Source organism: Vicugna pacos, chromosome 31, assembly GCF_048564905.1.
Source record: "Vicugna pacos chromosome 31, VicPac4, whole genome shotgun sequence".
NCBI classification, from domain to species: Eukaryota; Metazoa; Chordata; class Mammalia; order Artiodactyla; family Camelidae; genus Vicugna; species Vicugna pacos.
Window position 1 is genome coordinate 16,743,134 of NC_133017.1, and position 21,278 is coordinate 16,764,411.

The 21,278-nt window shown below is 45.7% G+C and overlaps 1 protein-coding gene and 2 long non-coding RNA genes across 5 annotated transcripts in view; 1 reads left to right on the top strand and 2 right to left on the bottom strand.

Annotated features, from left to right (window-relative positions):
* Positions 1-12,302, bottom strand: part of LOC140690775 (uncharacterized) — a 66,824-nt gene extending 54,522 nt beyond the window's left edge. For 2 of the 3 annotated variants that reach the window (XR_012066094.1, XR_012066092.1), the window contains exons 1-2: positions 11,865-12,302; positions 1,053-1,289 (exon numbers count right to left, since the gene is read on the bottom strand). This is a non-coding gene — a long non-coding RNA (uncharacterized lncRNA). Of the gene's footprint in view, positions 1-1,052; positions 1,290-1,765; positions 1,904-11,864 lie in introns of those variants that run through there. The other variant, XR_012066093.1, reaches the window with a different exon arrangement.
* Positions 1-20,362, top strand: part of INTS9 (integrator complex subunit 9) — an 84,548-nt gene extending 64,186 nt beyond the window's left edge. The window contains exons 10-17 of the mRNA XM_006203188.4: positions 1,873-2,053; positions 5,709-5,769; positions 8,274-8,445; positions 9,783-9,907; positions 11,763-11,930; positions 17,428-17,526; positions 18,499-18,636; positions 19,567-20,362. Coding sequence (XP_006203250.1) covers positions 1,873-2,053; positions 5,709-5,769; positions 8,274-8,445; positions 9,783-9,907; positions 11,763-11,930; positions 17,428-17,526; positions 18,499-18,636; positions 19,567-19,743 — 1,121 coding nt within the window. The 3' untranslated portion in view covers positions 19,744-20,362. The remainder of the gene's footprint in view (positions 1-1,872; positions 2,054-5,708; positions 5,770-8,273; positions 8,446-9,782; positions 9,908-11,762; positions 11,931-17,427; positions 17,527-18,498; positions 18,637-19,566) is intronic.
* On the bottom strand, positions 185-694 carry LOC140690776 (uncharacterized). The gene is made up of 2 exons (XR_012066095.1): positions 511-694; positions 185-317 (listed from the first exon to the last, which is right to left on the bottom strand). It is a non-coding gene; the product is annotated as an uncharacterized lncRNA (long non-coding RNA).
* Positions 20,363-21,278: the final 916 nt, after the last annotated feature.

Here is a 21,278-nt window from a genome sequence, read left to right on the forward strand (position 1 = left end):
TTTTTCTTCTTTTGGAGAAAGATTAAATTGAGAGACTTGTGGGATATTTTCTACCTGGAAGAAATGTATGTTTCTTTGTATATAAATTGTCAATGAAATCGAGAAATGCTGCATTTCTTTTAGGAATGTGAACATTGCTTACTGTCTCAGCCCAGGCTGTTGTAACAAAATACCACAGACTGAGTGATTTTCAACAGCATTTAATTCCCCTAGTTCTGGAGGCTCGGAAGTCTGAGATCAGGTTGCCAGCGTGGTCGGGTTCTGGTGAGGGCCCTCCTCCTGGCTTGCAGACAGCAGCCGTCCTGCCTTGTCTTCACCTGTCACAGAAAAAATGCTCTGGGGCCTCTTCTTCCTATAAGGGCACTAATCCCATCATGAGGGCTCCACCCAAATGGCCTATCTGCACTTAGTTAGGGCCCAAAGGCTCCCCTCCTAATGCCATCACGTTGGAGGTCAGGGCTTCCACATGTGAATTTTAAGGGACACAAATGTTCAATCCATAGTAGTTACCAAAGAGGAGTTGATGAGCTCAGGCCCCTCAGCCCTGGGGGAGGGAAGTGGTTGTCATCTCACGTTTACATGGAAGGCACTATCCTTTGAAATTTCACTTGCCCATGGCAATAATCATAGTCTTTTTTGTTCTTTGCTAATTTTAAGCCAAAGATAATTGATTCTTACCTTGGAAAAATTATTGAACTAGTCTCAAATAGAATCTTTGCTTTGTATGTTTGTTTGTTTATAATCTAGAATCATAGACTCAAAGAACTTCAGGTCTTAAAGGAACCTTACATCTAATCTGCTGTTTCTTAAAGTCAAGTTCACTAACCACCTGCCTTAAGATCAGAGAGGCTACTTATTAAAAACATAAATTTAGGGTCCCTACCACAGACCTAGTAAGTCAGACTCTGGGGAGAGGAGAGACTCAGTAAAAAAATTGCATTTTCAACATGTTCTGGCAATTTTTGTGCAAAATAAAGCTTACCAGCCACTAATCTAGTCCACTCCTCTCGTAAGTGGTGAGGAAACAGACCCAGCAGGGTGTAGTGGCTTACCTAGGGTCCTGTAGCCTGCGACAGGGCGGGACTGGAACCGGCCTCTTGAGCCCTGACCTCTGACCTTGTCTGTTTCCGTGGATACTACAGTGCTGTAGTAATAGCAGGTTGGCCAGTGCTCCAGGTGCAGCACCTGGGAGAACCTGTGTGTCTGAGCTGGGGACGGAGGAGGATGTAAGGCATCGGAGACTTCAAGTTTCGTTCCCAAGAGCTGCTTGTTTCAATTTATGTTGGAAACTAAACAAAACACGAAGTTAAGAGATCTTTGACTTTTTTTAGCTAGCTGTAACTTCAAATATGATTTTACCCATAAGTTGCAGTTCCTCATTTGATAACTTATTTTAAGTATTTAAAGTATAAAGCATTTTCTTCTAAATAAAATATTAGTGAAAGAAAATGCCACTAAAATGAGTCAAATGGAAAAACTTGGCCTATTTCCTTATAGGTCATTCAGCAGTGGTCAGAGACTGAACATGGAGAAATCCAGCAAAGTTTTGAGCAGGAGCTAAAAAGACAAGGAGCTTGGCGGGTCTGTCCTGAAGCTCGTCTGCCGTGGGTAACCTTTAAGACCCAAGCCCTTGATTGCACACCTTGTTCCTGGGGACCCCGACATTGACTAAAAACTCAGCTGATTCTCAGCCAGCCTCTGGGTGCTCCCACTCTGGTGCTCTTCTTGAAAAGAAGTAAATCGTTATACACGTGAAGTGACTTACAGAAGTAGGAGAATGAAAGAAATGCAGATATTTAGAGTCCCATTCCGCCTGCATAAAGCTGTTCTTTTGATACTAATTTCTTCCCCCTCTGGCTTCGACCTTTCTAGCACTGACCGTCCGGAACGGAGGAAACGTCTTGGTTCCCTGCTACCCCTCCGGAGTGATCTATGACCTCCTGGAATGCCTCTACCAGTACATTGACTCCGCCGGCCTCTCGAGCATCCCCTTCTATTTCATCTCCCCTGTGGCTAACAGTTCACTCGAGTTTTCCCAGATTTTTGCCGAGTGGTATGTCTCTCTTCTTCCTGTGATTCAGTACTTTCAAGCAGTAAGAGTAGAAAAGTGTTTTTTAATTTTAATTTTAAAAAATAGAAATAATCCTGTTTTTTCTCACATTCCTTGGAAACCTTCATTTTGTTGTTTTTCTGTGTGTGTAATATGAAGATTGTCTTAATGAAAACCACCTCTGTTCTGTTGCCAGAGTTGAGAAGAATCGTCACCAAGGAGGGAGGGCAAATACTTAACATAGCCAGCACTTTCCAAATCAGTAACGAAACTGTGGTACACTTACCTTCCTGCCTGCTACCCTCGGCCTATTGGAAAGTGAAGTTATGTTCTAAAGGCTAAAAACAGCTTAAAGGCCAAGCTTACATTGTCTAAAATTTATAATACCATGTCTGATAGGAAAAACTAGCTTTTTTTTTCCCATCAGTAGTAAGATATGTAGCAAATTTAAGTTTAATTACAGCAGGAAATTGATCAAATCCTAGGATGGGCAAATTAGTGAACAATATGAAGTGGGTGAATCTTTTCAGGATTATTTAGATGCGTGTTTGACTCTAATTAACCCACCTGGCCAACAAAAGGGTAGGGTAGAAGGAAACAGAGCAACGTAACTTTTACAGTGGGCCTAGTAGTTAATAGCGCCCTAGAATGGGGCTGTGACCCAGATACAGGGCGCCCTTAATCAGCAGTGAGGTAGCCCGAGGCACGCGATATTCCACTAAGCTGCTCATTGAGAAGGAATTTGTACATCTTTCTGTACCACGTACATCATTTGTACAACATACCTCAACATTATGCTCTGCCCCCCCTTTTTTAAATAGTTTTTTTTCTTCCAATTTTAATTGCTGTCAAGGTCCTTTTTTCTGTTTTTAGATTCAGACAGGCGTCTCCATCCGTGTGCCTGTGACTCGTGTTTGTCCGTAGGACTTTCTGTTGTTCTTTGCCTGGTTAGTGACTAATAATAAAAAGTCACTTTTGTTGGTACCCACTGAATTTCATCCTTTGCTTAGTCTTTTCTCCCTCAACATAGGAAGGTAATCTTGAATAACTAGTAGTTCATCCTAAGTATCACTTGCACATTTAATCAGCATGTGCGGAATTTCTTCATCTAGATCCTCCGTAAAAATACTGAAAAATACAAACTCCCGGGCCAGCCCTGTGGGCCCCTGTGGATGCGTCCTAACTGGGTGTGCGCCCTTCAGGTCCATCCTTCACCCATTACAGACTTTTCTTATTGGCAGAAATGTCTGATTGGGTGGAATTCAGGACTACTAAAATAAGACTAGGTTGTTTTTGTGTTTCTGTTTTTTGATATGTGTTAGTTTTTATTATGTGTGTAACCCATGTTTACTATAGAAAAAGACACAGTTACAGAGAACAGTAAAAAAAAAAAAAAAAAAAAAAAGAACCATGATCCCATGATCCACAAATAAATATCAATGTTAGATTCTGATTTATTTCTTCTTTCTGTATAGGGATCGTGGCTGAATATTTAATTGTGAATCCTGCTTTTAAATTTTTTAATTTTGTTAGATTAGACCATTATGAAATCTTTGAGACCATAATTTTTGCTCAACTACGTTATTACATGATTTGTCATCATTTATATATAGTATAATTTACTTAGCTATTGTCTTATGGGGTGGACAGGCTTTTCCCAATTTTTTTCCTTTTAGTAATAAATTTTCAATTAATATCATTCTATGTATATATGACTACATCTTTTGCTTTAGGTAAGTTACTAAAAATAAGATTATTGGAACAAAAAGGTATAAATATTTTTTAATGTTCATTATACAAATCTGAATTACTTTCCAGAAGAATGTTTACATCTTCTGTAAATTGTTCCTTTTTTGCCCATTTACTTATTAGAGGTGTTGTACTTCTATTTATTTGAACTCTTTCTGTATGTTAAAGATATTAACATTTTGTTATGTTTCTGCAGGCATTTTTTCCCATTTTGATACTTTTTTCAATTTTGTCTTTGATTTTGTTCTTACTTTGGAAAATAATTTTCGGTACAGAAAAGTTGCCAAGAGAGTACAGAGAACTCCCATATACCTTCCACTCCATTTCTCCCAGTGTTAACACCTTACCCAGCCACGTGTCCTGCACCAAAACCAAGAAATTAACATAAGCACAGGATTATTAACTGAACTTAAGTCTTTATTCAGGTTGCACCAGTTTTCCCACTTATGCCTGTTTCCTGTTCCAGGATCCAGTCCAGGTACCACATTGCATTTAGCGCTTTGGTTTCTTTGACAGAAGTATTTTAGTTTTATAGTCTTATGTATTGGTGCTAATTGACATAGCATATGACCCTTTGCAACAGTCTAAATCAAACTTTTAAACTAAGCTCTTTCATTTGTCTGTCTTCCTGAGTTTGAAATAAAGACAGTACTGGTGTCTGTTTAGATGTTAGTAATAAGTAACCCTTCAAATGTATTTTATTTTATATTTACATCTTCTTCCAAAAAGGATATAAAGTGATGTTTTTGAAATCAAGTTAAAGTAAACTGAGGATAGGAAAAATTAGATAATAGATTGTATTAATGAAGTTCAGAAAAAATCCAAGCTCTGGAGTCCCGAATTATTCCACCGAAAGTAATGTCTGTTAGAATTGTTGAAATGCTGTAATTACATTTTGGTAGAATTCTTAGAAGCAGGCTCTCACAAATGTACTTTACTACATATATTTTTTTCCTTTTAAACTTTTAAAAAAGGCAAACCTACAGAACACCCACATACCTTGATTTAACAGTTGTTAACATTTTGCCACATCTGCTTTATCCAGAAATCTCCATATCTTAAATGTCATATCTGACTAGGGGGAAACATAGACTACCTAGAACATTCAGTGTCTGTAGATTGAGATGGAGTTACTGGAGAGATTAGTTCCTCTCCAGTTTGAGTTCCCAGTTCTGCTATTAATGAAACAGTGCACGTATAAAACAGAAATCCATGCCTCTGAAAATAAGCATATCACATTCTCCTCAAAATTGACCACAGTTAAATGCAGTATGGTTTCTTGGATTGGATCATGGAACAGAAAAGAGCATTAGTGGAAACATGAAACCTGAGTAAAGTCTAGAGGTTAGTTAATTGTAATGTATTAATGTTAACTTCTTAGTTTAACAGACATATCGGGGTTATGCAAGGTGTTAACTTAGGGGATACCAGGTGAAAGGTACACGAGAACTCTGTACTGTCTTTGCAACTTTTCTGTAAATCTAAAATTACTCCAAAATAGGAAGCTTATTTTTTTTAAGAAAAAATACATTGAGGAATTTCAGAGGTTAAAAATATGCTCACGGAGGGAGGGTATAGCTCAATGGCTGAGTGCATGCCTGGCATGCATGAGGTCAAGGGTTCAATCCCCAGTACCTCCATTAAAATAAATAAACCTAATTACCCCCCCCAAATTAAAAAAAAATTAAAAACAAAACAAACAAACAAACAAACAAATAAATAAATAAATGCTCACAAGAGACTTATGTCCTGAATAGTCTGCAAATACTGGCTTTTATTCACAATGATATTGGCAGGAAAATTATCAGTAAGGTTCAGCATTCAGAATTTACTCTGCTACCACTAGGTGGCAACAGATGCCACTGTGCGCCCTGACCTAACATGCTGATGTTTTTCCTCTTTTAAAAAGGCTTTGTCACAACAAACAGACTAAGGTGTATCTCCCAGAACCGCCTTTTCCTCATGCAGAGGTAAGAAAATGCAGTTACTGGATCAGCGTAAGAAATAAATGTAGATAAATGGATGTGGGTAGAGATAGCAAGTCATTAAATTTTAAAAATCCCAAGGTAAACTGATACAGCGCCTCGTTTCCCTTGTAAGATGGCAGCGAAGTACTCTCACTCAAGATTCATCACTTTCTCTTCTTATTAAAACATTATATGACCAGTATGTCATTCTGTTAATAGCCTACCTCTGTTTTATTGACCAAGCGAGGAATTTTATTCCAGTGTCTGCTGACCTTTTTGCATACCAGATTTACGTAGTCTTTTACTTACTTACTCCTTTCAGTTAGTTATGTCTATCACTGATGTTAAGTTTTTAATGATAAAGATAACAATTCAGTTTAGAAAACAGAAAAATTCCCCCTTCCTCAGAACCAGTGAGTGTTTTTATATGACTATTTTGTTTCCACTGGTTCTTTCACCAAACAGGGTATCATGGGCATTTTTCTGTGTGCCTCATTTATTTTTCTACTGCCTAATATTCCATGGTGCATCACATGAACATACTGTAATGCACTTAACTGTTCCCTTGCTACTGGACAGTAGAGCTGCTCCCAGTTTTTTGTTATATTTTTTTAAAAGGATGTTTACATTGGTATAAGCACTTTGAGATAACTGACAGTATCTGCTAAAGCCGAGCATAGGACTGTGACATCCTCTGTGCCTCAGCAGTTTCATTCCTGAAATCTATACTGAACAGAAATAAATGCAGGTGTGTCCCCAAGAGAGATGCACAGAAGCCTTCATGGCCCTCTTGGTATTAGTGCTGACATGTTCCCAAATGCCCATCAACACTCGGATGGGTTTTGTGGTGTATTCACACGGTGGCATACACTACATCAAGGAGAATGAAGGAACTCCAGTTATATGTAGCAATGTAGATCAGTTTCACAAACATAACGTAAGTGAATGAAGCCAGATACAAAAGAGTAGATACGGTGTGATTTTATTTATATAAAAATTCAAACACACACAGAATTAATCTGTGATATTAGAAGCCAGGATAGTGGGTGTCCTGGAGGTAGCGGTGGGGTCAGTGGTACCTGGAAGGGGACAAAGGGGGATTTCTGAGGAGATGGTAACGCTGTTCCTTAATCTGTCTATGGGAACATGGACGTTTTCAGTTTGTAAAAATTTCATCAGGTTAGAGATGTCTGTGCAGGTACTTAAGTATAGGGATTTAGTTGACTTATATCTTATACAGTTAACTATTTGGCTCAAGTAAATTGCAACAAATGTACTGCTGATTATTTTAAATTTGACCACTCTTTTCCTCCTCCAAAGGACAGGTCTTTCCTGAGGCAGAACGTCACTTGGAAGGATTTGAGGCAGTTATTTGCAGTCCTCATAACTCTCTTACAGCAGCCAAGGGTTTTGCAAGCTCTGTCTTTACTACAGTGAAATTCAGGCTGGAAATGTAATAATGTCAGAAAATTAAGTGTAGCAAAACATACTTTACGGTGGGCTTTGCCACTGAAAGTCTGTTTTACACTCCCCTAATAACAGTTCACCTTTCTTTAAAACTGGTTCTCTAAAGGTGTTCCCACCGTCTTACCCACATGTCTGTCACGATGACCTTTGTCCCATTTACAGTCAGGAACGTGGAAAGACCGTGGCTGCAGTCAGCCTTCCGGAAACGCACTTGTCAATATTAGGGCGTGATGGATTTGGTAGTCAGTACGGTGTGGTCAGTGCCCATGGGAAAATACAGTTCTGCCTTTAGTGCTGATAATCAATTGCTCTGCAGAATTCCCACCCTGGAGCTTCATTGCCTGTACAGTTTGGACCTTAAATCAGCACAATGGTAGTTCTGGATGGTCAAAAGTATTAAATCAGCTGGAAAAGTAGATCCAATTGGCAAAAAAAAAAAAGATGAATTTATCTTAGTTTGCCTAAAAAGTGACTTAAGATATATGCAGAGACCTGCTGCTATTCTTAGCATCCTGTTTATCTCCTTGACATCTGTGGATACAGCAGAACTAGCCCTATGGTCCTTTAAGTTAGCCGCTCACCCATTTAACCGGGGCAAGTAATGATTCTGGCCAGACAGGTGATGAAGACTGTCAGTTTTATTTGTGTATAACTTGGAAGGAAGGTGGGAGTGCGGTGATTGCTCCATTCTGACCGTTCTTACCCCGTCCATGCACACAGTTGGGGAAGGTTACTTGTACTTCCAACAGTAACTGATACGGGGACTTCTGGGCATGGGGCTGGGAGTGAAGAAGCTATCAAGGAAGGGTTAGAGTCAGGCCATAACAACCTGAATAAAAGTTTCCGTTAAGTATGGTAATTTGACCCAAAGATCCCATCTTTTGAGAAAGTCACATTGTAGGTGAAAAATTTGGATCTCTGGCTAATTTCAATGCAGTTGTCTTGTGTTTCTTGTTTTGTTCTGCTCACTCTCCCGTGCTGTGGTTCTTCCTTCCCGGGCTGGCTGACATCTCTTCGCGTGCTTTTTATACGTGTTCTAGCTCATTCAGACCAACAAGCTGAAGCACTACCCCAGCATCCATGGAGACTTCAGCAATGACTTCAGGCAGCCGTGTGTGGTCTTCACCGGACACCCTTCCCTCCGGTTCGGGGACGTGGTCCACTTCATGGAGCTCTGGGGAAAGTCTAGTCTCAACACCGTCATATTCACAGGTAAGTGAGCCAACAAACAAAACCCTGCCCTCTCTCCTGGGACCACCCCTGAGTGCCTGGTAGGATGTACCTACCAGCTAGAGACCCGGGAAAGAATTTGACAGTAAGGCGTAAATATGAACACTATTCTGTTGTAAATACCCAAGGGTAAAGAAAGCAGAAGGGAGAAGGTAAGAACAAAGCAAAAAGTCCAGTTATCCCCCCAGGCAGCCTGTGCTGGCCTCATTTGGTGGAGGGGTGGTTCTGGGTTCTTCTTGGGGAAACAGGATCCCCTGGAGGGGTAGTCATTTAAAACTCTGGAATTTCTATCAGTTATCCCGAGTTCACCAGGTGAGTTCCTGTGATGGGGGAGGGGGGAGGAAGCCTGGGGGGATGAGGGGAAGCCTGAGGGGAGAGGAAGCCTGGGGGGTGAGGAAGCCTGGGGGTGGTGAGGAAGCCTGGGGTGGGGTGCGGAAGCCTGGGCAGGGGGCGGGGGGGAGGAAGCCTGGGGGCTGTAGGAAGTGGCGTCCTCGCAGGACACAGACTGTTGGGAACTAAGATCCGTTCTGCGCCCAGGACTGGGCCAGTGTTTTTGGCCCGAGGTGGGCAGCCGCCTCGGGTGGGGTGAGCAGCACCGCCAGGCCACCGCAGGAAGCGGGTCGGGGGAGGACATGCCGACCTGTCCGGCAGGGGTGGTTCCAGCCGCACTGCACTGGCTTTGCTGACGGAGCAGCACTGTCTCAGCACAAGCACCTTGTCGACTTGGGGTCACAGTCCATTTTTCCCTCCCGGGGGCACCCTGTCAAGCAGGCAGCCTGTGATTTGTCTGCGAGCCGGGGTTATCTGAGCGCCGGAGCCGCGTGGCTGTCCAGGGCTCTCCGCTGCCAAGTCACCGCTTCTGTGTTGGATCAGTATCTTGTGGGGACGCTGGGACTGGGTACTTGTCTTGGTCTTCCCCAGATGTTTATCTGACTTCTTCTAGCATCTATTGACGATACTCGTCTGAGTAAATTGTTGCTGTAGTGATTGCCAAATGGTGTTTTTTCCTTCCATTTCATCATTTTCTTAACATTTGTTGGCATTTTGTTGCAGGGAAAAGCTTTCCTTTCTCCCCCTTTACTTACTTGTCTTGTCCATCCCTCCATCTGTGTTGAAAACCTAGAGCCCATACCCATCCCTGCAATTCCAATCCACCCCACCGCGCCTAGTCTAGCCTCCCCTCTCCTTAGTCGTAAGTCACTGCTCTCTCTCTCTGGTAAGGAATCTGGCCTTTCCTGGCTCACCCCATCCCGTCCCTGCTCCACTTGTCCACTCCTCTGTCGTCTGCATTTACATTTTCTCTCCTGCTCTCTCCTTAGAACCTGACTTCTCATACCTGGAAGCGCTGGCTCCCTACCAGCCCTTGGCCATGAAGTGCATCTATTGCCCCATTGATACACGACTGAATTTCATCCAGGTGTCAAAGCTGCTCAAAGAAGTGCAGGTAACGAAGGAAACTCTGCTGGTGGCGCCCCAGGGGTCCTGCAGTGGGGGGGGTGTCTCGCTGCCCCTCTTGTCTTCCTACCCCCTCAAGGGTCTGCAGGGTGCTGGGACCCCTGCCCTCCAGACTCCAGACTAGTAGCTGCACTCCCTGAAAGACATTTCTGCTCTAGAAATCAGAGGTGGCAGAAAAAGAAAGCGTGAACAGCCTATCATTTATGAGGACCATTTGCGTCCAGTTAAAAGCAAAGTGCCCCCTACCCCCCCGCCAAGAAATCATTCTAGAAACATACTCATCATGCTGAAGGACAGCTGAACTGAAACACGGACTGGGCCCTTGTGGTGCGCGTGGGCTGGGCCCACAAGCAGTGTAGGGACGCTTTCTGTCAGTGGTTTGTTTCAGTTCGGTTTTTGCTCGTGCTTTTTTTTTTTATTTTGCGTGTCCTGCCCTAGAGAAAGGGAGGGAGCAGTCTGGGTGAAAGGAGGAGGATCTGCCCCGGAGATGAGGCGGGAGAACGGGGGAGAAGAGCTGACCGCCCCAGGCCACTTAGCACCCAGTGGTCCCCGGTGGGCGGTTGGAGGGGTAGGGTTGGCGGTGAGGAAGACAGCTCAGAACAGGCGAGAGGAAGACTTCTGATGTCCCAGGACCTCACGTGGGCACTGAGGGGCCCTGAGGGGCCCTGGCACGTGGTCCATCAGCGAGGTGTGCTTAGCTCGCTTCGCTTCCTGGCCTGGGTCAGGAGTTCGCTTTCCTCCTCTTCACAGAACCTTTGACCTCGGGAGGAGAGGCACTGACATGAAAGTCTAAGGAAGGGGTAACAAGAAACAGAAAGCTGGAGCCCTCCGGAGCGCAGGGGGAGCGGGTGGTGACCACCAGCACACGGGCTTTCTCTAGACACAGAGCAGTTCACCGGCTTGGATTACATGAGTGATTTACTGCCCACTGTGTGCCCATCAGTAGGCTGGAAGGGACAGTGAAGAGTTTGTTGTGTTCATTCCTGAGTAAATTCACACGCAGTCCCGGAGCCAGGACGAGGACAGCCTGGGGAGGGTCCTCAGGCGATGGCTGTGGAGTCGACTGGCTTTGAGACAGAATTACAAGATGCTGACGGGTCAGGAAGGAGAGCAGAAGGCAGTCTGAGGAGGAGGAGAGGGGACAGTCCTAAAGGGCAGGCGCTGTTGGAAATGCAACCCGTCAGGGCTGTTGGAAGCCTCGTTCTTCGGGGAACTTGAGTCCTGGTCCAGTCTCTTAAGTAAAAGCAGTGACAATACAGTGACTCTCTGGGTGCCAGGGTCAGTTTGCAGTTGGGTGGTATCTGTCCAAAGTAAACATTGGCTTACTAATTCTTTTTCTCGCAAGATAATAAATAGAGATATTTTGTTAAAAAAAAAAAAAAAGAAGAGAAACCTGTCCCTGACTCAGTGTGTCATACACAGTTGAGGCTGTGGCCTGACCCTTGCCCACTGCCTAACACCAATGGACCTGCAGACACCAGGAGAAACGCGCCCCCCAGAAAGGCCAGCTAGCACAGAAAGGCACAGCTCTTCCTAGTCAGCCAGTAGCAGTACCAGTCGGTGACGATGAATGACAAGAAGATTGTCCTCGAGGGGCTTGGAGACCAGTTTGAGGAGGCCACCATTCAAGAGACTTAAATATAATGAAAAAATAAAAACACGTGCAAACCCAGGCAGCAAACCCCTCGTTCATCCACACGGCTGGCAGGTCAGGTTTTCCCTGGAATGTTTACCCTTCTTCCCCCGGCTTTGCTCGCTGGGAGGACGAGAGTTCAGGCAGGGAGAAAGATCGGGCTGGGCCTGGCGCTCTGCCTCACAGCCTCTTTCTCCCCGCCGGTCCCCAGCCGCTCCACGTGGTCTGTCCCGAGCAGTACACGCAGCCGCCCCCAGCGCAGTCCCACAGGGTGGACCTGATGATCGACTGCCAGCCGCCCGCCATGTCCTACCGGCGCGCCGAGGTCCTGGCGTTGCCCTTCCGGCGTCGCTACGAGAAGATCGAGATCATGCCGGAGGTGAGCGCGCCGCGCTGCGGGGCCACCCCCGCGGTTCCGCCCGCGTCTCTGGGAGACCGTCCCGGTGGGCGGCGTTCTGCGGAGTTTGTGTCACGGGGATGAACCAAAGCACGTAGACCCTTAAGCAGGTAACTGGGAAGAGAGGTGGGGTTTCCGGAGCCGCTCATTTGTCAGGCAATGAGTGACAGCCGTTAGCATCAGGCCCGCCCAGCGCCGCTGGCCTGAAGGTGGGGCGGGGGATCCCGGAGGCCAGCGCGCAGGCGGAGCCCGGGGGCCCACTCTGGCCTGACCGCCTTCGGGCTGTGGGCGTGCTCCTCCTTCCTGGGCCTCCGGGATGAGTGAGGGGCAAGTTTCACCACATCCAGAGACAGATGGAGGAGATAAGAGTAACCAAAAAGTAAAGAGTGGAAACTTGATTATTTGCACGCATTTTAGTGTAACGTAAAGATTTTATTCCAGTGAAGTCTAAATCTTTTTAGTTATGTGAAATCTGAGCATGTTTTAATAGGGAAAAAGTTAAAAAGTATGTCGCGCGTGCGGGACAGTTGAGGTACGCTGGGCGCGAGGGAGGGTGAGAGGAGGCCCATGGCCCGGCGCCCGCGGTGACGGCGTGCAGGGCTCTGAAGGAGGCCGCTCTGGCTTCCTCTTGCCTCTCCCGACGCTTGAACACGTTTTGAACGAACAGGAAAAAGAGGGAGGAAAACTTACTATCAGAAGCAGTGTCCCCAGATTCCCCCTGGAGCTCAGGAGAGTATCCAGATCTCCGACTTGAAGTCTGATCCCCTGAATGTTGCCCATTCCTGTGACCCTGACAAAGGCTGGGGGCGGAGCACGACCAGGTGCCACCAATGGGTGGGTGGGATGGAAAGTGCACTGAATCTACACTTTGCCTTGGGAAGTGTGATTATTTTAATAATATTCATTCTTTCCATCTGTGAGCACAGTAGATCTTTCCATTTGTGTTTTCGGTTTCGTTCACCAGTGTCTTAGAGTCTTCCAAGTACAGGTCTTTTCCCTCCTTGGTTGGATTTATTCCTAGGTGTTTTATTCTTTTTGATGCAGTCGTAAATGAGACTGTTTTCTTAATTCTCTTTCCGATAGTTGGTAGTGGATAGAAATGCAGCAGATTTCTGCATATTAATTTTGTAGCCTAAACTTGACTGATTTCATTTATTACTTCTAACAGTTTCTGGTTGTGTCTTTAAGATTTTCTATATATAGTATCATGTCATCTGCAAACAGCAATAGTTTTACTTCTTCTTTTCCAGTTTGAATTCCTTTTATTTCTTTCACTTATCTGATGGCTGTGGCTAGGACTTCCCATACTGTGTTGAGTTAAAGTGTCGAGGGTGAGCACCCTCATATTGTCCCTTATCCTAGAGGACATGCTTGCCGCTTTTCACTGTTGAGTATGATGTTATCTGTGGGCTTGTCATATATGGCCTTTACTATGTCCCCGCTATCCCCACTTTGTTAAGAGCTTTTTTATCATGAATGCATGTTGAGTTTTGTCAAAAGCTTTTTTGGTGTGTATTAAGATGATCATGTTATTTTTATTCTTCTGTTAATGTGGTGTATCTATCACATTGACTATTTTGGGATTTTGAACTATCCTTATCCTTCCATCCCTGGGATAAATCCCACTTGATCGTGGAGTATGATCCTTTTGAATTTGGTTTGCTGATAATCTGTTGAGAATTTCTGCATCTGTTTTCATCAGTGATATTGGCCTATAATTTTCTTTTTTAATGATTTGTCTGGTTTGTGTATCAGGGTGATGCTGGCCTTGTAGAATGAGTTTAGCAGTATTCCTCCCTCCTCAATATTTTGGAATAGTCTGAGAAGGCTAGGTGTTAACTCTTTAAATTTTCGGTAGAATTCAGACATGAAGTTATCTGGTAATTGGTCTGTTTGTATTTTCTATTTCTGCCTGATTTAGTCTTGGGAGAGTGTATGTTTCTAGGAATTTATACATTTCTTATAGGGTGTCCAACATACTAACATGTAATTGTTGATAGTAATCTCTTACAGTCCCTTGTATTTCTGTGGTGTTGGCTTTAACTTCTCTCTCATTGCTGCCTTTATTTGCCCCTCTCTCCTTCTTCTTGATGAGTCTGACTAAAGGTTTATGAATTTCACTTTCCTTTTCAAATAACCAGCTCTTAGCTTCACTGATCTTATTTATTTGCCTCTTTCTGCTCTGATCTGAACTTTGCATTCTGTTTTTTCTTCTTTTTCTAAGTTCTTTTAGGGGTAAGATTAGCTTGTTTATCTGAGATTTTTCTTGTTTCCTGAGGTAGGCTTGTATCACTCTAAACCTCTCTTAGAACTGCCTTTGCTGCACTGCATAGGTTTTGGGTCATTGTTTACATTTTCATTTGTCTCAAGGTATTTTTCAATTTCTTCTTTGATTTCTTCAGTGATCTATTGGTTACTCAATAGCATATTGTTTAGCCTCCACATGTGTGTAATTTTTGAAGTTTCATATAGTTGATTTCTAGTTTCACAGCATTGTTGTTGGAAAAGATGCTTGACATGATTTCAGTCTTCTTAAATCTACCAACACTTGTTTTGTGGCTGAGCATGTGATTTATTCTAGAGACTGTTCCATATGCACTTGAACGTGTGCTCTCCTGCTTTGGGATGGAATATTATGTATCTCTTAAGTCCACTTGGTCTAATGTGTCATTTTAAGGCCAGTATTTCCTTATTGATTTTCTGTCTGGATGATCTGTTCGTTGATGTAAATGGGGTGCTGAAGTCTCTCACTTTATTATATTGCTTTCAGTTTCTCCCTTTAAGTCCATTAATGTTTGCTTTATAGATTTTGGAGCTTCTGTGTTAGGTGCATATACATTTATATTATATCTTCTTGCTGGATTGACCTGTTTATCACTATGTAATGCCCTTCTTTGTCTTTTATTACAGTCTTTGTCTTAAACTCTATTTTGTCTGATATGTATATAGCTACTTCAGATTGCTTTCCATTTCCATTTGCATGAAATATCTTTTTCCAACCCTTTACCTTCAGTCTGTGTGTGTCTTGTTTCTGAAATGAGTCTCTTACAGGCAGCATATAGATGGGTCTTGTTTTTCAGTCTACTCAGTACCCTGTCTTTTGATTGGCAAATTTAGTCCATTTACATTTAAAATAATTATTGATAGGTATGTCCTTACTGCCATTTTATTATTTTCTGTTTTTGTAGTTCTTTTATGTTCTGTTCTTCTTTTGCTCTCTTCCCTTGTGATTTACTGATTATCTTTAGTGTTACATTGGTATTCCTTTATCTTTTTATGTTTGTATCTATTATAGATTTCTGGTTAGTGGTTACCATGAGATTTATATATAAAAACCTACAGATGTGATTATTTTAAGTGAATAATCTCTTAAATTCCAGTACATTCTAACAGCGCTGCAGTTTTACTGCCCTCCCCCACATTTAATGGTTTTTACTTCATATTTTACATCTCTTTTGTGCATCCCTTAGCTACTTATTGCAGATACAGAGGATTTTGCTTTTTTGTGTCTTTTAACCTTCCTACTAGCTTTAAAAGTGATTGATCTGCTACCTTTACTATATGTTTGCCTTCATCAATGAGGTTTTTTCTTTTGTAATTTTCATACTTCTAGCTGTGACCTTTTCCACTTAGAAAAGCCCCTGTATTTATTTAACACCTTTATTGTGGTGTGGTTGCTGAACAGGAAACCACACAGATTTCAGATGTACAACTGGATGAACTTGGCTGGATGTGTGTACACACCAGAGAAACCACTACCACAGTCAAGGCAGCTGGCATTGCCATTCCTCCCCAAGAGGTACAGGTTTTGAATTCTCGGCCTTCTAGCCAAGATCAAAAGCCCCTTTAACATTTCTTACAAAGACGGTTCAGTGATGCTGAACTTGTTTGTCTGTAAAGCTCTTCTGTCTTTCCCTCAGATCTGAACGAGAGGCTTGCCAGGAAGAGTGTTCTGGTTTGTCGGGTTTTCATCACTTTAAATGTGCTGTGCCACTCTCTTCTGTCCTGAAGAATCACCTAGTAGTCTTATGGGAGCTCCCCTTGTATGTAGTTACTTTTCCTTTGCTGCTTCTAAGATTCTTTATCTTTAATTCATGCCGTTTTAATTACAGTACATCTTGGTGTGGACCTCTTTGGGTCATCTTATTTGGGACTCTCTGGACCTACACGTCTGTTTACTTTCCCAGGTTAGGTAGGTTTTCAGCTGTTACCTCTTCACATAGTTCTCTGCCTGCCTCTCTCTCTATTCTCCTTTTAGGTTCCCTATAATGTGAATGTTAGTGCACTTGGTATTGTCCCAGAAGTCTCTTAAACGATCTTTTTTTCCCTTTTTCCTGTTTAGCTTGGGTGATTTTCACTACTCCACCTTCCAGTGCATGGATCTGTCCTCCATCTCATCTATCAGTCTACTCTTGATTCCTTCTAGTGTATTTGTCATCTCAGTTATTGTATTCTTCAGCTCTGTTTGGTTCTTTGTATTTTCTAACTCTTCGTTAAAATCTTCTAACTTCTCATTGTCTTCATTCATCCATTCTCCTCCCGAGTTCATTAAGCATCCTTGTGATCATTACCTTCAACTCTTTTTATCAGGGAAATTGCGTGTACCCTCTTTGCTGTGTTCTGGGGTTTTATTTTGTTGCTTTGTAATGCATTCCTGCCTCCTCCTTTTGCCTAATTCTGTTTTTATTTCTATGTATTAGAGAAGTCAGTTACATTTCCCAATCTTTGAGAATGGGACTTTTGTAGGAGACATCTTGTGGGGCCTAGCAGCACACTCCCCTTTGGGGTGTCTTCTCTGAGGGCCATGTGGGCCCTTCTATTGTGGCCGAGCTGACGGCTGTGGACACGCTGGGAGGTGGGGCTGGCCCCCAGCCCAGTTTACTGCCAGCCTCTGCCTGGTGCAGAGGCAGCTGGCCCACTGGTGGGCGGGGCCAGGGCCCAGCACAGCTGGCTGTGGGGCCCATGGGGTCTTGGGGCTGCTGCCAGCCCCCCGGTGGGCAGGTGAACCCCTGCACTAATAGACCAGAGGGAGGATTCCAGAGTGGTGCTTGCCAGCACCAGTGTGCTTGTGGCTGAACGAGCTCACCTCCTTTCTGCACTACAGTTATGTGTGTGCAGGGGGTGTATTTTTTATTAAAAATTAAGTTTTTTAACCTTCTTTCTTAAAGTTACTTGGTGATTTTAGAGTACAGCGATGTAAATAAAAATTTAGAAGAAAAGAGCATGCATGATGGTAGCCCTTCAAGGCTCGGCTCCGACACCTGCCTGGTACTTCTCCACCAGGCTGGCAGGGGCGTGCGGCGCTGCAAGCCCGGTGGCCTTGGTGAGCGGACCCTGGGGGCTCACCACCCGTCCCTGAGCTCTGCGGTGGGTGGCGCTGCAGCCCAGCGTGGCCTCCCGACTCTGGAGGGCACAGTGGCTCCCCCCACTCCCCCCACTTCACAGTGAGCCTGACTGAAACCCCTCTGCTTGCTCCCAGCTTGCGGACTCGCTGGTGCCCATGGAGATTAAGCCTGGCATTTCCCTGGCAACCGTGTCGGCCGTGCTGCACACGAAAGATAACAAGCACGTCCTTCAGGTACCGCCGCGGGGGGGATGGGGGGTTGGGCTCGAATCCACAATGAGTCTCTGGGGCCTGTGACACTAGACCCCTTCCTGCCAAGAAGGTGCTGGCAGTCCAGGCCCCCGGGACGGGGCCTCCCACACTAGCAGACACCGGAGAGCAGGCTACCCAAGGGATTCGGTCTGCAACAGAGGCGCACCACGTACACACTCTCCATACTTACTCCTCTGGCCACGTGTCTCGGAGAGAAAAGGGAAGACAAGTGACTACCCACAGGGACAGGGCCACCGGTCCCGAGTGCCGTTCTCAGCTCTGAGCGCGTCAGCATCACTCAGAGCCCCCCAGCCACGTGCTGTTAGACAGGCTCTTACCAGTCGGCCATCCTGAAACTGGGGGCCGCAGGGCAGGGGCTGGGGGGCCCATCTTCCCATGGGAGGCCCCGAAACACAACAGACCTGCAGGAGGCAGGCAGGGCCCGGAGGCCTGGGCACCTCCCTCCCCTCACATCACGGCACGTTTCCCACCCCCCCGCCCCGAGAACCCCTTTCAGGGTTGGGCGGTGTCGCTCTGGTGCCCCTGAATGATATCTGGACACCGCTGGTTCTCAGCTGTCTGACTTAATCCTCACCACATTCCCTTATTACCCCCAGTTTATAGGCAGTTTCTCTGACCTTCACTTTCTTGTGAAAGGCTCCAGAACCAGGAGGATTAAAACCAGCCAGTCTGTCCCCACAGCCAGTGTCCTTGGCTGCTGTCCTGTTGCTCTACCTGCAGCTGCCAGCGCGTTTACTAAGAATCTACTCAGACAGTACTGAACTGATTGAAAATTACACATGGAGCATGCTAAGAGGAGACATCTACGCCAAATAAGACACGGATTCTGGGTGGCTAGTTTGGCTTTAGCTTGTTTGTGCTGTGTGGGAATCTAGCTGGAGCCCCAGGGGCCCGCACTGACCTCTGCTGCTCCCCGTTTTCCTCCCGCGCCAGCCCCCGCCCCGGCCCGCCCAGCCCACGGGAGGGAAGAAGCGAAAGCGGCCGAGTGATGACATTCCAGACTGCAAGGTTCTGAAGCCTTTGCTGAGCGGCTCCATCCCCGTGGAACAGTTTGTGCAGACCCTGGAGAAGGTGAGTGCTAAGTGCACACTGTCTGCACGGCCCCATCCGTCCTGCCGCTGCTCTGCCGCTTTCTCCTCCGGGAAGCATCACCCCGCCCCGAACTTCCCCCGCCGTGGGCTGTGGACACACCAGTACCTGCTTCCTCGGGACTTAAGCTTGAAACAACTTGCTTTCCCAGAAAGACTTTGTTTAATTCCTCTGCCTGGCTCACCCAGGAACTGACCCTGGGACCAGACCTCACGACTGCCCCGACCATCTCTGCCCCATCCCCTCCTGCAGGAGAACTATCAGTGCCTGCCCCAGACGATGCTGAGCTTTCTAGAACCAAGTGTCGAGAATCTCCCCAGGTCTTGTTTTTTACCTGTCTTGTGTCCCTTTCAGACAAATCAGTCTTCTTTCCACTTCTTTTCTTTCTCCACTGTATGTCCGCTGCGTAGGAATGTTCTGAGTGAGCATCAGAGGCAGCACTGGAGAAATACTTGGTTTGCTGCCTTATCTTCTCCCTTGGGAGGGATCTGCCACATGACATGGTCTGGTATCCTGCTGTGAAGAATGGCGTTTTCCTGGGACAGGATGGAGCTTTTTTAAACCAGGGTCCTCAGGCATGGTGTGGAGGCTGGTGATGAAACAGCCCAGCATCCCAGATTCCTGAACCCGGTGCCTGGATGTGCCCCTCAAACAACTCTCAAAAGCTTAAGCAGGTCCTAGGAATTCTGCTGTTTTGCATGAGATTAGCGTATTTGGGGACTTCACTTAATGTATATGAAGCTGGTTGAACTCTCTTGCTGTAGTAGGTCCTGTGACTAGTCTGAAGAATTGTATCCAGAAGTGTCCAAAACGCCACTTTCTTCTAGAATGTTCAGTTTAGCCAAGTCTAGAAGTATCATTTCTAGAGTTCAGCTGCTCAGCTATCCTCCCACCCCTTTTCTTTTGGAGCAGCACGGCTTCAGTGACATTAAGGTGGAAGACACAGCCAAGGGCCACATCGTCCTGCTGCAGGAAGCAGAGACGCTCATCCAGATTGAGGAAGATTCCACCCACATCATCTGTGACAATGACGAGGTGCTCAGGGTGCGCCTGCGGGACCTTGTCCTCAAGTTCCTACAGAAGTTCTGAGCAGAGCCGCCTCCCCCCTGAAACCTGCCAGCTTTCGCGGCAGGGCCCACCCCGGCTGCAGGGGGCGTGAGGCCAGGCTGCTCCCTGGGGTGGCCTCAGGCTTGAGGACAAAAGCAGCAGCTGCTGAGGAACATGACCAGGAATTACGGCCGCGATCTTCCGGGCTGGCTCCGTGGCACTGTTTCAGGTGAGAGCGTCCCCTTCCAGCTGGACTCGTTTTCTTCCTGACCTGGCTCTCGGGCAGCCGGATGGGGAGGTGGCAGCGAGCTGAGGACGGCAGGAGAGTGACAGTGGCTCCCAGGGGCGCAGTGGTGGGAGGGGAGTGAAAAGGGATGACACGTGGCCTGGTGTCTGTGGCTTCACAGGCCCCGGGCAGGGCAGCTAGTCTTTGACTTCGTTATTTACTCGTCTACAGTGCTGTACCTCGTAAGAAAGATGATACCCCCAAAACTAGTAAAATGAACCCATGTATTGGTATTTTATATAATGTGAGCCCATTTGCTACTAAAATTTATTTTTTTATAGAAGTATCTGTGTTCTGTTGAACCTGTAATTTATACATTCACTTAGTATCTGAAAAAATATGAAAATATACAGAATATAAACTTAGAAAACACAAGTTTTAGTTTGGTATGTGCGTTAATACATTTCTTAAACTATGAAAACCACCAACACCGACTGCTCACCAGCCTTGACCTTCCGGAGGTCCTGAACCAGCATCTCAGGCTCCACGTGGCCCATCGCTGCCTCTCCCGGTCCGTCAGGATTCTCTGCATTCAGCTGAGCATTAAACTCCTATATGCCTGGAGATCCACTGGTAATAGTAAACTACTGCACTTGAAGTAACGGAATTGTCTAAAACAGGTGTTGCCCAGCTTACGTCTACTCTAAGGCAGCAGCCGTTGTAACGCACCTGCCAGTTTTGCAAGTATTAAAATGGGGGGGGGGGGCAGGGATAGCACCCGGGCCTCGGAACTGGCCACAGGGGAAGTGGAGGCTTACGGCCTTCTCAGACTGATTGCAATTCAGTCAGCAGTCAGTCCTCCAGCTCGGCCAGAAGCTGAGCATCACCAAGGGGCGTAGTGACCCCAGAGCTCTAATGCCATAGAGCTGCCTGCGGGTTTTATGGAGAGGTGACTTGCAGTTCTCTCTGGACTGGACCATCCCCTGGAAGGAGTTCTCCACTGGAGGAGGAAAAAGGCAGCTTTGTTTCTGCCATCTCCAACTTGCCCGATGTGGGCACGGGAATGCTTCGGTGGGTCTCTGTCCGTCAAGGTGCAGGTCATTCCAACCACGGGGTCTTGGCTGTGTCTACACAATACACTGTGGGAGCCTCAGCAGTGGGGGAGGATTCCCATTACAAGAGACGGACATGCTTCGGCTCCAAAATACAGTTTTGTTCTTAGGAGGAGGAGAGTGGGGAACATGCACCTGCAGGCGTGCTTCCCAACAAACCCCTGAGGGAAATGAAGTTCAGTTCTTTGTTAAAGTGTTTAACATCTTGAAAAATGCAAAGCAGTACAGAATAAAATCAA